This window comes from Lasiodiplodia theobromae, assembly GCF_012971845.1.
Source record: "Lasiodiplodia theobromae strain AM2As chromosome Unknown scaffold_8, whole genome shotgun sequence".
Classification (NCBI taxonomy): domain Eukaryota; kingdom Fungi; phylum Ascomycota; class Dothideomycetes; order Botryosphaeriales; family Botryosphaeriaceae; genus Lasiodiplodia; species Lasiodiplodia theobromae.
Window position 1 is genome coordinate 1,181,924 of NW_023336574.1, and position 15,122 is coordinate 1,197,045.

A 15,122-nucleotide genomic window follows, 5' to 3' on the forward strand; every position below is an offset into this window, starting at 1 on the left:
ATTGCTGTATCCGTACGATACCCAACCTAATATTGGTGCATGCAGCGCCTTCTTAATCCAGTCGATTTAGTTATATTCATTCTTGATTTTGTTGACGTATGCCCTTTGGTTAATTGAGTTTATATATGGCCCTCGCGTAGGACCGTCAAGAGCCATACACATTGCTATTCTAAGTGTCGATTCTGTTCCTCGTAGATTTAGCCGCACATACCGAGGAGCATTACAGGAGAAAGCTGACGCGAAGAATAGCAGTTCCCTGAAATCTAAGCAACTATGCCTTAATAATTATACATCCTGGTCCGGACGATAGCTTCAACTGCCCATACAAGGAGGAATTTCTCCGGTCAGCTCGGCCTTCTAATGCGTATATCTAAAGAACGGGTTCTTCCTATCCGTCTCGTCCGCAAAGGCCATCCTCTCCCTCAATGCTTCCCTTTCCCCATCCTCCATCGCCGCCAGCACCTCCTCCTTCTTCTTGTTCAACCACCCGTTGTACAGCCTCAACACCACAACCACGAGACAGCTCGCAGCCAAACACGCCATGATGCTAATCTTCCCGCTCGCATACCCGGGTGCCTCATCGCTCCTGAACGTCTGCGTCCCAAGCACGTTGCCCGTGCAAAAGGCAACCAGGGTCAGCGCGTTCACCGTCACCTTCTTGCTGTGGCCGGCGATGTTGGAGGCATTCCACGCGAGATTGATCATAAAGCCGGCGCCGAAGGTGCCGGAGAGGAAGGAGGCGGCGAGCAGGGCGGGCTTGTTGTGGGGGTGGCCGGCGGCGTCGACGAAGCCGTACATGAGGGCCGCGGCGAGGATGGTGGGGATGAGGCAGAGCAGCATGACGGTGGAGCGGTCGTTCCACCGGTCCGAGAGGTAGCCGGCGCCGAGGACGAAGACGATGCCGATGGCGCCGTTGGGGGCGTCGAGGATGAGGGCTTGTTGGTCGGTGTAGCCGCTGCGTGGAGGGATGGGGGTTAGCGTTGAGAGATCACGTAGGAGAAGGTTTCTTGAGTGGAATTTAGACAGAGAAATGGAGAAATACGTACAAAGTCGTCAATAGAATGTTGTTGAAGTTGGAGATGCCACCGTTGGGGATGGATGAGAGCATGACACTGAGAAAGATGAGCCAGACGCGGAGGTCACAGAAAGCCTCAATGATCTGATCTTTCTTGACGTGTTTATTCTGGGTTCCACTGAGCGAGAAAAGTTAGTATGTATATCAGAAGTGAAAAGCCGTGTAGAGATGGAATTACACACCTCTGGTTCTCCTTCACCCTCATCAGTGCCGCCACCTTCTCCGCATCACTGAACCTCTTCGCCTTGACGGGCGAATCAGGCAGGAAAACACACACCAGAATGCCCACGGCTATAGTCAGCGCACCAATAGCCAAGAAGAAGATGCGCCAAGTTGCAAATGACGTTGAGCCCTCCGCCCAACTGATACCGTAGGCAACCAGGCCTCCAAAGATCTTGGTGATTGAATTGCAGACGTAAAACCACGAGACGCGGGTTCCCTGTTCCTCCTTACGGTACCACATGGCGATAATCAACACCAATATGGGCGCCACGCACGCTTCAAACACGCCGAGCAGGGTGCGACAGATAGCAAGCCCGGCAAATGACGATGTTCCCGCGTGGCCGCAGAGTACAATGCCCCAGAGCACAATGTTTGTGCCGAGGTAGAGGCCCAGCCGCGAGACGCGCTGGGCGAGGTATTGCGTAGGAAATTCGGTAGCGAGGAAACCTACGTGTGGTCTTAGTCAAATACTCGATGTTGAAATTGTGAATATCAAAGACGTGAAAAAAAAAAGAGGCAACATGCAGAAAAGGTAACCGCACTCACCAATATAGAACAGCATGCTCACATGGCTATACTGCTGCCCCTTCAGACCCGTATCTTCCCTCATTCCCATCACGCTCGTATAACTCAATGTATTCTTGTCCAAAAATTGCAAGAAGTATGTCCCCGCCAGGAGTGGAGTGATAGTCCAATCGATCTTCCGGAGAAGCTTCTTCCTTGTCTCCTCATCTTCCAGTATCGCCGCTCCTTCTGCAGTGATCTCCGTCGCGCGTGGATGGTTCTGCAGAAACGCCAGGGCCTCGTCGGCGTCTCGAAGCGATGTCTTCACTGGCAGAATCTCCTTGTCCGCTACAGTGACGACTTCACCAGAATCGATGTCCGCAAATGGCTTGTTTCCAGTTGTAGGGACTGAGGACTTCTCGTCCGTGATGCTCGGTGGGTGGGAAGAAGACATATTAAGGACTGATTTTTTGGTGCTAAGTGTACATTCAGAGGCGTACAATATGGAATGGAACAAAATCCCGCAGTGAATGGTGGATTGGAGTGCAAGGAAAAGCTGTCTGAGGCGAAATGGTGCATGATTTATTTGGATATCGGCATGCACCACCTACCATTGCTTACGCTGCGGGGTATACAATCCCACCACCTGACGGGGTAGGAATCCCGTAACGTAGCATCGGACCATCACCGCTACGTGGTAATATCAGGTTGACAGAAAGAGTGCCCAAGAAATCCCATGTTGATCGCACTTGGCATAGATTGCCACGCTTTCTTGCATTGGCGGCAGATGAGCTTGTAACGGCTTCATATCAGCTTGTCACTTGATAGGCAGCGTAGCTATCTTGTTTTGCCAATGCAGTGGCGAGACCGAAGCTTCTGCGGAGAATGCACGGCTCGGCTTGGGCTTGAAACGGCCGCTTATCGACAAGAATGGGGGTGACGAAGGTGGCTGGTCGGAGAAAGGAGCGGGGTGATCTGCAGATCTTTGGCACTGGAAGCATCCTGGTTTTAACCGGCGGGCAAGGAACGAGTGTTTTTCAGAAATATATAGAGGGGTGCTGCAGCCGATAGCTAGTGCGAAGAATAGAAGGGCTCTAGAATATAGCGTAACTGTGCCCCAGCTCTGCCTTAGAAAGATAACACATGCGGGTAGTTGAAGCTATCGTCCGGACAAGAATGTGGAAATAAAAATTCTACATACACGTCCGGACGATAGCTTCAACACCCATGACATGTCATTTTTCTCAAAACCACCCTAGCCTTTAATTGCGAGAGGGGACTGTATGTAGAGGGGTGTTGCATCCGAAGACTGGCGCGAATTTGTTGTTCATTTACCAATGCCTGTTCAAGCTTGTGTTATGGGTAGTTGAAATAATCGTCTGGATTTGGCTGTGGAATAAAGAACTATACATCCCCCGTCTAGCATATAATCTCCCCCTGCCTGTAAGTCGAGCGTCATCGGGCCCCACGAAGAAAAAGATTGCGAAGGTGAATTTCTTCCCGCCTACCGTGTTAGGATACGGCATACATGCTTGTCAAACAAATCCAAAAGACTATGAATGCGGCTGGAGAATGGTACCAAGCGCACAGCTAACAACGGAAGATTGTGGGAGGACAGAGTTTGCTAAGATGTGATAAGTGCAGAAGCAACGATGTATTAGATCAAGCTTTCTGGTGGCACGGAGCGGCACGCCAGCCGCTCCTTCGGTCCACTACACCCCCGAATGTCTGCTGGTAAAAGAGTCCATGGCATCCATTGCGACGATAAGCTTTCATATTATACCGGATTACTGGTTTTGGCTGTCCTTTTCTGCTTTAAAATCAATTATTTGATCTTGAATATCAACTACGTTTTTGAAAGCAATATTTTCAATAGAGTAGCTTCTATTTATTAATTAGGAGAAAGAAATCTATGGTGAAATGAAATCATGTAGCAAACAATTCAAGGACAGATCATTAATTGTAACTTTCAGCCCGCAGTCGCTTCAATGCCGCGTTATCGAAAACAAGTTCGCCTTCGCTTTTGCTCACTAGGCATTGTAACCGCCCTCCTTCACTAGCCAATTGCCGTAGTCCAAAAGGTCAGGGAACTCCGTCCTCAGCGCCGGGATATCAGCTCCAAAACCATTAGTACCGAACCAGACCCACATCGCCTTCAAGTCGGCGCTGCTCTCCACGAAGCCCCTTCCAACCTGCTCGGGTGCCTCTGGGATTTCCTTGCCGGTCTTCTCGCTAAAGATGCGCTTAACGTCACCGTAGCTGAGGTCGTCACCGGCCAGCGGAATCTTCCTGCCGGCGTACTTCTCAGGCTGGATGAAGGAACGGCCGGCGACCTTGCCGATGTCGGAGCTCGCGATGACCTGGAGCTTCTTCTCCTCGCCTAAGTAACTCTTCCACATGGCAGCGAAGGCCGCCGCGAACTGCAGAGTGTAGCCGCTGAAGTTATCCAAGAATGCAACGGGTTGGATGACGGTCCAGGTCATCTTGTCCTCAGCCTTGGCCAGTAAATGCTCCTCAATGTGGTGCTTGCTGGCGAAGTGTGGGACGTTGGTCGGGATGTTGGGCCGAGAGGTGCCCCGGTCGACGGAGGTGTAGACGAAGTGCTTGACACCGTAAGCTAGCGCGGCGTCGACGAGGGCCTTGCCTTGGACCTCTTCCGGATCCGACGTCTGATCGGCAGCGTGGGGGACTTGGACGCTGAAAACGCCCCAGATAGGCGAGCCGGCGGTGTCGAAGATGGCCTTAGGGTCATTCAGATTGCCTTGGATGGTCTTGACCTTGGGGGACTGCTTCTCGAGAGCCTTGGCGGATTCGGAGGAAGTGTCACGGGTCACGGCAAGGATGTTGAAGTCAGCGTCTGCTGCGAGGAGGGCCTTGATGACTGCACCGCCCTGCTTGCCAGTGGCGCCGGTGATGAGGAGTGTCTTCGACATTTTGATTCAAAGCTTAGAAGTGGTGATTTGGTATTGATAATTCAGTGTTCGGGCGGTGTTGATGAAGTGGTAAATTGAGAGTGATTTTGTGAGATGGCTCTGGAGAAAGGCTGTAGAATTGAGTTGATGATGTCCATAGCGAAGTTCCTTGAGTTCAATTTATACAAGTGTTGATTGTTAGACATGGTTGAAGCTGCAATCGGTGTATGACGAAAGTACACCTGGAAATGCCGAGCCCGAGTGCTTAGTTGAGTGAATGAGCTAATGCAAGCCCGCTCGGGGGGACGCAAGGCCGAAGTCAGCGCTGACAAAGCTCGGTCTCAGGTCTCTGAACGCGAGCTAGCAAGACAGGACATGATGTTCCCGTTCGCAGTGCATGCTGTCGCAATTCTGGTGCCTTGCAGGAGTGTAGAGTCGTAGCACCAGACAGCGCGTCGAAGCGCGTTCGATGGGATGACGCGCCGTGGCGACCCGGCGGCGTGAGTCAGCAGCTAGCGCGTCTGCGCAGGCTCTGGCGAGGGCGCCCAGTCCAAAGCACAACTTAGTACATATTCGACGGCCGGCGATAACCCCACACAGCGAAAGAATTCCCACCGCCAACACCACAACCACCCACACCGCCACCATGTCGAAAGTCGCAGGGTGAGCTCCCCGCGCTCCCCGCGCGATTCCCGGGCTGACCACGCGCAGACGCACCGACTGGGCCGAGGAGGAGGACGAGGACCAGCTCGCTCTCCCGGCGCCCCAGGTCGTGAAGAACAAGGACGGCACCGAGACGTTCATCAGCTACTACGTCCGCGAAGATGGCAAGAAGGTCAAGACCACCCGCCGCATCAAGAAGACGGTCGTCAAGCAGGTCGTGAACCCCCGCGTCGCCGAGCGCAAGCACTGGGCAAAATTCGGCAACGAGAAGGGCAAGCCCGCCGGCCCGCAGACCGACACCACCAGCGTCGCCGAGAACATCGTCTTCCGCCCCCAGGCCAACTGGAAGGCCGCCGCCGATGACAAGAGCGAGCACGAGAAGAAGAAGGCCAACCTGAAGGACGCCAAGATCAAGTGTCGTATTTGTTCCGGCGACCATTGGACCACCAAGTGTCCCTTCAAGGACACCATGGCCCCCGAGGGCGAGCCCGGCGCCGGCCCTGGCGACATGGACGAGCCCGAGGCTGCTGGCGCCCTGGGTGGCGGCACCTCCAGCTACGTTCCGCCCCACCTCCGTGGCCGCGCCGGCGCAACCGGCGAGAAGATGGGCGGCAAGTTCGAGCGGGACGATCTGGCGACGCTCCGTGTCACCAACGTGCGTATACCTGCGTGGGCTCGAGTGCTGGGGATAATGTGGCTGACAAATGGTACAGGTCAGCGAGTTCACCGAGGAGCAGGACCTGCGCGACATCTTCTCGCGCTTCGGTCACGTCACCAGAGTCTTCCTGGCCAAGGACAGGGAAACCGGCCGTGCGAAGGGCTTCGCGTTCGTCAGCTTCGCGGACCGCGACGACGCCAGAGTGGCGTGCGAGAAGGTGGACGGCTGTAAGCACCCCCAGAGAGAAAACGATAAAGTGTATAAGCTGACAGCAGGCAGACGGATTTGGCCATCTTATTCTGCGCGTCGAGTTTGCGAAGAAGTCTACTTAGGTTGTGGGATAGCTGGGCGTGTGCATCTCCTATGGCGTTGGCTCTTTGTTTCGGTGGACGAGGGCTCCTTCCAAAAGTTTAGGACGGGTGCGGTGTGTACATGCTACGAAAATACCATGATGATTTTTGGCAGTCTGCATATGACACGGTGGCCGTGCAGAGGATAATTAGTCTTTGTTAGAGAGCTGGGACATGGATTGGCTGGAAATTCAAGCAATTGGTGGTGAAAGCAAAAAGTGGAGCGTGGCGCCCTGGATCGCAGCCGGGGATGCGCTGCGCCTCGTGCTGGCGCGCCGGGCTTGCTAATTATCGCCGTCACAGCCGCCCTCGACGTTCCGCGGCCTCCACTGCTACAACACAACGCACGCCTAATGATGTTACGCCGCTGATGATATTGCGCTGCCGACTGCTCTTTCGCTCGAACACCTCTTCCCCCGCCTACACTCGCTTCCGCCGCGCGCGCGCCCCTCGCCATGTCTTCCACGCCCTCGTCCAGCGCCGACCCCAAGGCCTCACCCGGAGACCAACATGAGATGAAGGACATGTCGCACGCCGCACCCACCCTCCCGGTTGAGGAGGACCTCATGCAGCTGGCGCGCCTCGGCGAGATTGGTGCCATCCAGAAGCTTTTCGACACGGGCAAATACGATGCCACCTACCGCGACGAGCAGGGAATCACGCCGCTCCATGTACGCGCCCGCCTCCGCCCGCCTCCGCCTGAGTGCTGACCGAGTCTTTCTACAGTGGGCCGCCATCAATAACCACTACGCACTCTGCCACTTCCTCCTCAACTCGGGCGCTGACGTGAACGCGCGGGGCGGCGACGCCGTAGCCACACCCGTCTTGTGGGCCGCGAAGCGCTGCAACTACTACATCGTCGCCCTACTCCTCTCGCGCGGCGCCGACCCGCTGCTTACCGACGATCAAGGCTTCAACCTCCTACACAGCGCCACCTTGGACGGCAATGTCTTCCAGTTGGTGCTGCTGCTGCACCAAGATCTCCCCATTGATATCCCCGACGCTCAGGGCCACACCGCACTCATGTGGGCTGCATACAAGGGCTTCCCCGCCGTCGTCGAGGTTCTGGTGCGCTGGGGCGCCAACGTGTATGCGCGCGACGATCAAGGCTTCACCGCACTGCACTGGGCCTTAGTCAAGGGCAGCGTGGGCTGCATTCAGAAGCTCGTTGAGTATGGGTCGGACCGCTTTGCCGAGAACAACGACGGCAAGACGCCTGCCATCACCGCCCAAGACATGAATACTGTCCGCCAATGGCACAAGGCCCTCTCTGACTCTGGCTACAATCCCGATGCTACCCCTAAATACTTCCCGCTACAGAACTTTGTCAAGGACAGGAGAGCCTTCCTCAACAAGTTCTTCTTCTTGTGGCCCTTCTTAATGCTCATATGCGTGCTTTACATCTTGAGCCATATGGTCATCTACATCGCTATTCCCTTGGCCCTTGGAGCGTCGTACATGCTGCAGTGGGCCGCGCAGCAGTTGTTGAGATGGGCACCGGGCGACATGAAGACGGTACATAGAACAGTATGTGAATCCACCGACTCTGAGAAAGACCACGCTAACGCACGTTCAGCCGTTTCTATCCGGCGTTTTTGCTGCCACTCTGTTTTGGGTTGGCGTGCGCTACATTACACATGTTCTGCCCTGTAAGATGCCCCTGCATTGCAGTTGGCGAATGAAAAACGCTGACATCTCTCAGGGACATTCAAAACCTCACCTTTTACAAATATCTTCTTCATGATCTTCTACTCCTTGACGGGATACTTTTACTTCTTAACCATGCTTTCAGATCCCGGGTATATCCCCAAGTCGAGCTCACGTGCTCAACAGAAAGCTGTAATCGACGAGCTGCTGGAGGCCCGCAAATTCGATGAGGCGAACTTTTGCGTGCACTGCATGGTGCGTCGTCCGTTGCGAAGCAAACACTGCAAACGCTGCAACCGCTGTGTTGCCAAGGAAGATCATCACTGCCCTTGGGTCGATAACTGTGTTGCCAACAATAACCACCGCCACTTTGTGCTGTATATCTCCTGCCTGGAGTTGGGAATCCTTTCACTACTTCGCTTGGTACTGTCATACCTGACAGCCCTACCGCCGCCGACCGAAACGCCAGAATGCAACGTCCTCGACCCTGAGCTGTGCTCCACCCTCCACAAGGATCCGTTCACCATCATCCTCACCATCTGGGCTTGTCTCCAGCTCATCTGGGTCACGATGCTCCTCGTCGTCCAGCTCCTCCAGGTCGCCCGCGCTCAAACCACCTTCGAGGCCATGCGCCACAACCACGGCCACGGCCCGCCAGACCCGCTCACCTCGTTCATCACGACTGGCAGCACCTCCGCCGTCGGCGGCCAAGTTGATGCCGCTGGTGCCGGCCCTGATGGGGCACCAGCACACGGCCGTCGTGGCCACCACAAGGCCGGCTGCCTCGAGCAGTGGAAACGCATGCTCGGCATCGACACCTTCATCGCCACCGCTCTGCACGGTTCGAACGCCCAGGCCGTCCTCGCCCAGCGCCGCGAGAACCCCTTCACGCGCGGCTGCATCACCAACTGCCGCGATTTCTGGTGCGACCCGGCCCCGATGTTCAAGAAGCGTGAAAACGGAGAGGCGGTGCTGGGAGGCGATAGGATCAACTGGACGAGGGTGTACGAGCCTCCGCCGAAGATGAGGGCGAGAAGAGGTGGTGGCGCGGATGAGGGTGGAAGGTATGAGAGCGTTGCGGCGGAGGAAGACGAAATGTGATGTCTTTGTGTGTTGTTGTTTGGGGGTGTGGGTTTGGTGGGTCTTCCTGCTGGAGCGGGTTTATCCTTCTCTTTCCAAGTCTGTTTAGAGATGCATGGGTTGATTGTACACTTCATTCTGACTCTTTTTTCCTGCATGATTGTGGTATGGGATATTTGGAAGCGGGCGAGCGGGTGTTTTCGTGAGCTGCTGTTCGCGTTGGGTTGTAGTATATGAGGCAGGTAATGATATGAGAATAAAATAATGAGCTGTCGAAACATAACAGTACCTGCGCCCAACGATATACATAAGTGTCAATCAAAATAACAGATTATCAAAGCGAAGTTCGAACACACGACCATTCAGCAAAAATTCAGGGCCTGCAGTTGCCTGCAGTCCCCTATAAAATCCACTTTCGGAAAATTTCCCCCTCTCCTTCCCCCCCGGTAAGGAGAGGTGGTGATGGCCAAGCATCGAACTCGACCATCCACCATAGGACCAGCTAGGACATCGAATCCTGCGTGATCCCTTAGGTGACAGAATGGATCAACCATAGTACTTATATACAGACGGGTATTGCGGTGTCTAGGGAAACTGCCTCCGTTTTGTTGAAAAAAAAAAAAAGTAGACAACGTATGGGTAGCTGAAGCTACCGTCCGGACTTTTATGTAGAATTTTTAATTCGACATTCTCGTCCGGATGATAGCTTCAACTACCCACGACATGAGCAAAAAGCAAATTCACGCTGGCCTTCGGATGCGATACTCCTCTGTAGAAATAAACCCTGATCACGAGGCCAAGAAGAAATTCAAGGTAAACTTTCTATAAACCATCGTCATCTTGACGATGGTGTCTCTGTCTTCGAGTCTTCCACAAAGCTTACATTGACCCTTTCTCGCTCTTTTCTCACGCTCAGCTGAGACATGGCAAACCAGAAACCCCAAAAGCCACAACAACATTTTCTCCAGTCCATTGCTCTCAACACTCTTTTTCCCTTCGCTTCAGTAACTAGAGGGGGCCATACCCAAAAGCAAAACTCCTAATTACATGTGATTTCACATGTTTTTCCCACCCCAGGACGACAAACTCCCTTGAACAGTGACATGTCCGTGTTCCCATCGCTTTGCGCAAAGAAAAAGGCACAAAAAAAATAAGAAGAAGTAGAGAAGTAACCGAAAACACACATATAAAGAAGATAGTAACACAACTCGAGAAAGTAAAAACAGAAGAAAAAAGTAGCACCGATTGAGTGCAAACCACACACACCAAGAATCCCTCCCTCACACCCCAGGCGGCCTGATAAGGTCCTGCTCCTCGCTCAAAATGCCCATCGCCCAATGCACCCTGGTACCGGGATTGGTCCAGATATACCTCCGATCGCTCAGCTCGTTCTTCGCCGCTTCCTCCTCTTCCTGTGTCAAGCTCCTCCCCTCGCTGGCCGCACGCTCCTCCTTGCGCCCGCTGATGCGCTCGTCCGGGTTCTTGTCGGGATCCTCGCGCCTGTAGACGTACGGGGGGCCGCGGCCGGCAAGGCCAGCCCTCTCCCACACCTTCTGGCAGCCGTTGGCGACGAGGCCGGCCGAGGCCCAGCCGGTGCGGGCCTCGATGTCCTTGACGTTGACGACGAGCCAGTCGCGCTGGGCGGCGTCGACGTACTGGATGCCGGCGAAGAAGAGGGGCATGATGCACTCGATGAGGGCGGCGCCGATGGATGGGTTGAGCGGCGCGCCGTGCGGGCCCAGGCCGCTGAAGATGCCCGCGACGATGCGGCCAATGTCCTTGGCCCAGTGCGCCGTCTGCTGCGCCGCCACGCCCGCCGCCATCATTGCTGCTGGAGGCATCGTCGGGTGCGACCGCGCGAGGATGATCTCAAGCATGTGGTACTGTGCCCACAGCACCGCGATGTCGAAGCTACGGTACTGTAGGGCCGGTCCGAACGGGCTGGGGATGGGCGTCGAGAACTCGTCGGAGAGTGGAGCGAAGGCTGGCCCCAGGTGCGAGGCGTAATGCGAGAGGGCTTCGCGCATCGATTGCCATTCCGCTAGCGCCTTTTGTGTGGCGGCTTGGAGGCCGGCTTGGTCTTCGAGCTTGACGGATGGGTCGGGCGATGGTGACTGTTCCTGCTTAAAGGCGGAAGGCATGTGCCGCACTGACGAGCTGGGCGCCATTCCGTAGAAGGGGATTTGCGGCGGTGCGCCACCGCCTGGTGATCCTTGTTGTGGTGGCATTCCCGGCCGTTGCCCTTGAGGGAATTGCGTTCCAGGTGGAGGACCGGACCCCGCCGGAGGTCCTGGCATTCCCAGCCCAGGCCTCCATTGACCGCCATTCATTTGTACCGCCTGAATCTTCCTTTCACGATCTCTTGACGCGAACTCTGCGATGCGGCCGAGTAGGAGCAGGGAGTGGTCGTGCGTTCCGTATAGTGCATCGGGTTTACCAAGGGGCGCGCGCGGTGGGCAGTCTGACCATCTGGTGTAGTCCATACTGTGATGAGTTAGCCAGAATCACCGTCTAGCTGCGTTCGGACTTACAGAAGCCCGTTGCCACTGATGACACTTTGGAACCCGTCGTGCCTCACGAACCACCACCACAAATCCTGGTATGTCTCGTAATGCGTGAGATCTGGTTCCGGAGCCTTGCCACCGTTCCTGCCCTGGTCATCGAAAACCTTCCCAAAGTCATCGTAGCGGATCTGGCGTCCGGTGAGCATACTGACAACCCGTTCGTCCGGCAGGTTGCTCGGCTCTTTGTTCAGGTACCGTGGTTGCTGCATGGTCAGACCGGGGTTCTCGTAGGCAAAATTCCGCTCAAACGCATCCTCCTCCGCCTTTTTCTTGCGCCATGCTTTTGTCATTCCGGCGTAATCGATCTCGACGAAGAGCTGTTTCGCGCCCAGCAGATGGCTATTCCACTTTACGTGATCGGCAGTCATTACCTCGTACAGGCCCAGCATGAGACACGCCGCCAGCGTTGTGACATGATGTCTCTTCTTGGGGTGTCCCACAGCATGATGCACGCGTTTCAAAGCGTAGGCGTAGTGTTTGAACGAGGGCGTGACTGAAGCGTGTTGCAACTTGGCGATATGTAGCGAAGACAAGGCAAGCATGGAGTGCAGCAGGCCCTGGTGGTTCAGCGCCATCATCGGAAGCGTATATGTCCATAGGGACTGTTGGCTTGGGTGGACCGGGCGTTCACTGAACATGGCAGAGGCATTTCGAACTCTTCTCTCGAAGATGGAAAGACTGGGTCCGGTGGCATGGATGAAGTGCGCAAAGACACGGGCGGTTTGTGGGTTTCGCAGAGGATTTGCGACCTGTTCGGCGCGATATTGATCCAAGATGCCCGAGTAGAGGAAGGTGTTGTAGTGCCTGACGTTCAATTCGTTCACGCTGTCTCGGTGGATCTGCATCATCACTTCGAAGTCGCGTTGCTGACCATGGGCCAGGGCTTGTTCTTGTGCCGGCAACAGTTCCATCTCGTCATCTGACTGCACGTCATAGTAATCGTCGTCTTCAAATTCTACCGCGGCTTCTTGGAGGGCTTCGGTTGGGCTGGGGTGGTGCTCGGAAAAGCCAGACTGTCGCAGTTCGTTTTTGATCGGGACGGCCTGGTGAGAGGGGGGCGGTGGGGGGTGTCCTGTCACAAATCAGCGCGTTAGCCCACTACAAACATGTCCTTGCATTGCTTTTGCGATCAATGGCTCTCACCATCCACGGAACAAACAGACCAATTTTAAAAACAGAGCTGCTGCGAGGGTATGAACGGCATACCTATACCTGTCTGGCCGGCGTCGGGGAGAAACTGCGGAGGCATGCCCGGACGCGAGCCGGGGGCGCTCTCGGGTGACAGCAAGTCAAGACGGTCTTCCTCGTTCGCCAGGCCACTCGCTACCTTTTGCCATACCAAAACATCCCGATCTGCCGCCTGGAGGACCTCTCTGGACTGGGTTAGGGGATGTGGCTGCCTATACGTATCAGCCGCCGTGGTCGCTGAAGGGTACTGGAAACCTTGGCTGTACTGGGTCTGTTGCGGTGCGTGACTCTGCTGTCCGTATGGTTGATCTTGTGGTGTCGGTGAATATGCGGGTATTCCTTGTCCCATGTTCGCGGTGGTGTGGTACGGTAATTGCACGGATTGTCTATGCGCTTGGGAGGGGTATGAAGGCTGCGGATGAAGCTGCTGCGAGTATTCAGGTTGCATGGCGCCCATGGAATATGAGCGCTGCTGATAAGCGGGGTCCATGGGCTGGCTGTATGGGGGCGCCTGGGCGACATATGAGCTATCTTGAACCAGCCCACTCGTGAACGCACCGCCGCTGAACGGGTCAACGCCCGTGAACTGGCCGTATTGCGGCAGCGGATACTGCTGCTGGCCGGGCTGCAGAGCGCCGTACGGCATCCCCGCCGCCTGCGGACCGGGGAAGGGCTGCTGGTAGACGGGGCGGCCGCCGGGGATGACGCCGCTGTGGTAGGGGAGGGTGCTCGCGGGGGCGCTGCCGGGCCAGTCACCGATGGGCGGCTTGAAGATGACGCGCTGGTTGTAGCCTTCGCAGTGACGCTTCGACTTGATGCAGTTGTTGCAGATGGGGCGCTCCTCGCCGCACTTGATGCGGCGCTTCCGGCACGTCAGGCATCCGGTCTTGGTCCGCTTGCGGGCCTTGGTGTTGGTCGAGTCGGCAGCTGACTTGGCCTTGGCGCCATCTTTGGTGGTTCCAGCGGTATCGACGGTTTCGCTGTGCGAAGCAGGCGAGGCCTGACCTCCACCACCGGCGGCCGACATTGATGGGGTTGGGTGTGAGAGAGGGTTCGTAAGCAGCTCCGGTCTGCTGGTGGTCAGTCACCCCGGTCGATTTCGTCTTCGGCGAGAGCGGACCGAGACGGGATCCGCAGTCGATCTGGGCAGTAGGTCCGAGCAAGGGCGGGAGTGTTTTGCTAGGGAATCCTGAGGGCGAGTTGGCGGTTTGGGCGGGCTGGCGGAGCGGACAGGAGTGGTGAAAAGAGACGGGCGAGGCTCAATCGGACCGCAGGGCTCTCTGGCAGCTGGACTAGGGGCGTACGGACGCAAATGAAGGAGTGGGCCGGCGCCACAGTGTCAGTGGGGTAGCTGTGCAGGCTGGTCGGCTGGCAATTGGGCGCGGAGACTAGTGGCGGGAGGCTAGAGGCGAGGATGGGCATGCAGCTGGCGTCGGGCAACTTAAAATAGGCATCACCTGGGTGGAGGGGGGATTGGATGGTGGTGGCACACGCGTGGGCAACGTCTTTGGAAAGCTTAAGGCTATTATAACGCAGCCTCGCGGTAGGGCTCTGGGTGGGCGGGGACGGAAAGTGGACTCGCACGTTGCCCGATGCGGCCGTGATAAGCAGAGCCATTATCTGCGCTCACTCGGGAAGGACGCAGGCCATCGTGATGGACTGAGGTTGCGCCTGCCCCGGCGGATGGCGCCCCGTGCGCCCAGAGCCGCTGCGCGAGTCGCGGCGCTTGCGAGCGCGAGCTGTCTGCCCGCAGCCTGCAACGGCGCTCAACCGCGCGGGCGGAGGTTCCCGCCGCGCGCTGCCCCGCCGTCTGGAGGCCTCGCACCTTGCGGCCGAACTCACGACTCACGCTGCCTTGGCGCGCCCGGGTTGCTTGGCGCGGTGCCTTGCGCCGGCCCAGGGAGCCCCTACGCGGCCGGCCAGCGCCCACGAGCAGCTGCGCGCTGGGCAGGGTCTCTCCGCGTTCCCCGCGCCGCCTGCGCTGCTGCCCGCCGCGCTGATTCGCCGCGCTGGCTCAGCGATCACCTCTCGATCTACCCGGGGCCAGCCAACTTTACCGCAAAGCTTAGCTCTTAGCTCTGTTCCGAAGCTGCGGATCCCGCGCCCCTGCCCCAACTCCCTCCAGGGCGCGTGCCTGCGGCTGGCTGAGCGACGCCTGTCTGCAGCACCAGGCCTCACGCCACGAGACGGCCAACGGCAGCCGGCTGCCCTCCCGGCCCAGCACTCGGGGGCGACCCTTGGGACCGCCGCGCCGGGGGC

General features: G+C 56.7%; 5 protein-coding genes across 5 annotated transcripts; 2 read left to right on the top strand and 3 right to left on the bottom strand.

The window, feature by feature from the left end:
* Positions 1-357: 357 nt before the first annotated feature.
* LTHEOB_3364 (Allantoate permease) lies at positions 358-2,255 on the bottom strand (the record flags this gene model as incomplete). The annotated part of the gene is made up of 4 exons (XM_035512279.1): positions 358-955; positions 1,047-1,193; positions 1,258-1,744; positions 1,844-2,255. The coding sequence occupies 4 exons, from the start codon at positions 2,253-2,255 to the stop codon at positions 358-360; spliced, it is 1,644 nt and encodes a 547-aa protein (XP_035363257.1).
* Positions 2,256-3,831: 1,576 nt separating this feature from the next.
* LTHEOB_3365 (uncharacterized protein) lies at positions 3,832-4,734 on the bottom strand (the record flags this gene model as incomplete). Its single annotated transcript, XM_035512280.1, has 1 exon — positions 3,832-4,734. One exon carries the CDS (start codon positions 4,732-4,734, stop codon positions 3,832-3,834), a length of 903 nt encoding a protein of 300 aa, XP_035363258.1.
* A 625-nt stretch (positions 4,735-5,359) lies between these two features.
* LTHEOB_3366 (Eukaryotic translation initiation factor 3) lies at positions 5,360-6,366 on the top strand (the record flags this gene model as incomplete). Its single annotated transcript, XM_035512281.1, has 4 exons — positions 5,360-5,376; positions 5,425-6,031; positions 6,090-6,261; positions 6,314-6,366. The coding sequence occupies 4 exons, from the start codon at positions 5,360-5,362 to the stop codon at positions 6,364-6,366; spliced, it is 849 nt and encodes a 282-aa protein (XP_035363259.1).
* A 473-nt stretch (positions 6,367-6,839) lies between these two features.
* On the top strand, positions 6,840-9,132 carry LTHEOB_3367 (Palmitoyltransferase Akr1 protein; the record flags this gene model as incomplete). The annotated part of the gene is made up of 5 exons (XM_035512282.1): positions 6,840-7,055; positions 7,111-7,911; positions 7,961-8,033; positions 8,087-8,286; positions 8,344-9,132. 5 exons carry the CDS (start codon positions 6,840-6,842, stop codon positions 9,130-9,132), a joined length of 2,079 nt encoding a protein of 692 aa, XP_035363260.1.
* A 1,259-nt stretch (positions 9,133-10,391) lies between these two features.
* On the bottom strand, positions 10,392-13,890 carry LTHEOB_3368 (C6 finger domain-containing protein; the record flags this gene model as incomplete). Its single annotated transcript, XM_035512283.1, has 3 exons — positions 10,392-11,595; positions 11,643-12,747; positions 12,882-13,890. 3 exons carry the CDS (start codon positions 13,888-13,890, stop codon positions 10,392-10,394), a joined length of 3,318 nt encoding a protein of 1,105 aa, XP_035363261.1.
* Positions 13,891-15,122: the final 1,232 nt, after the last annotated feature.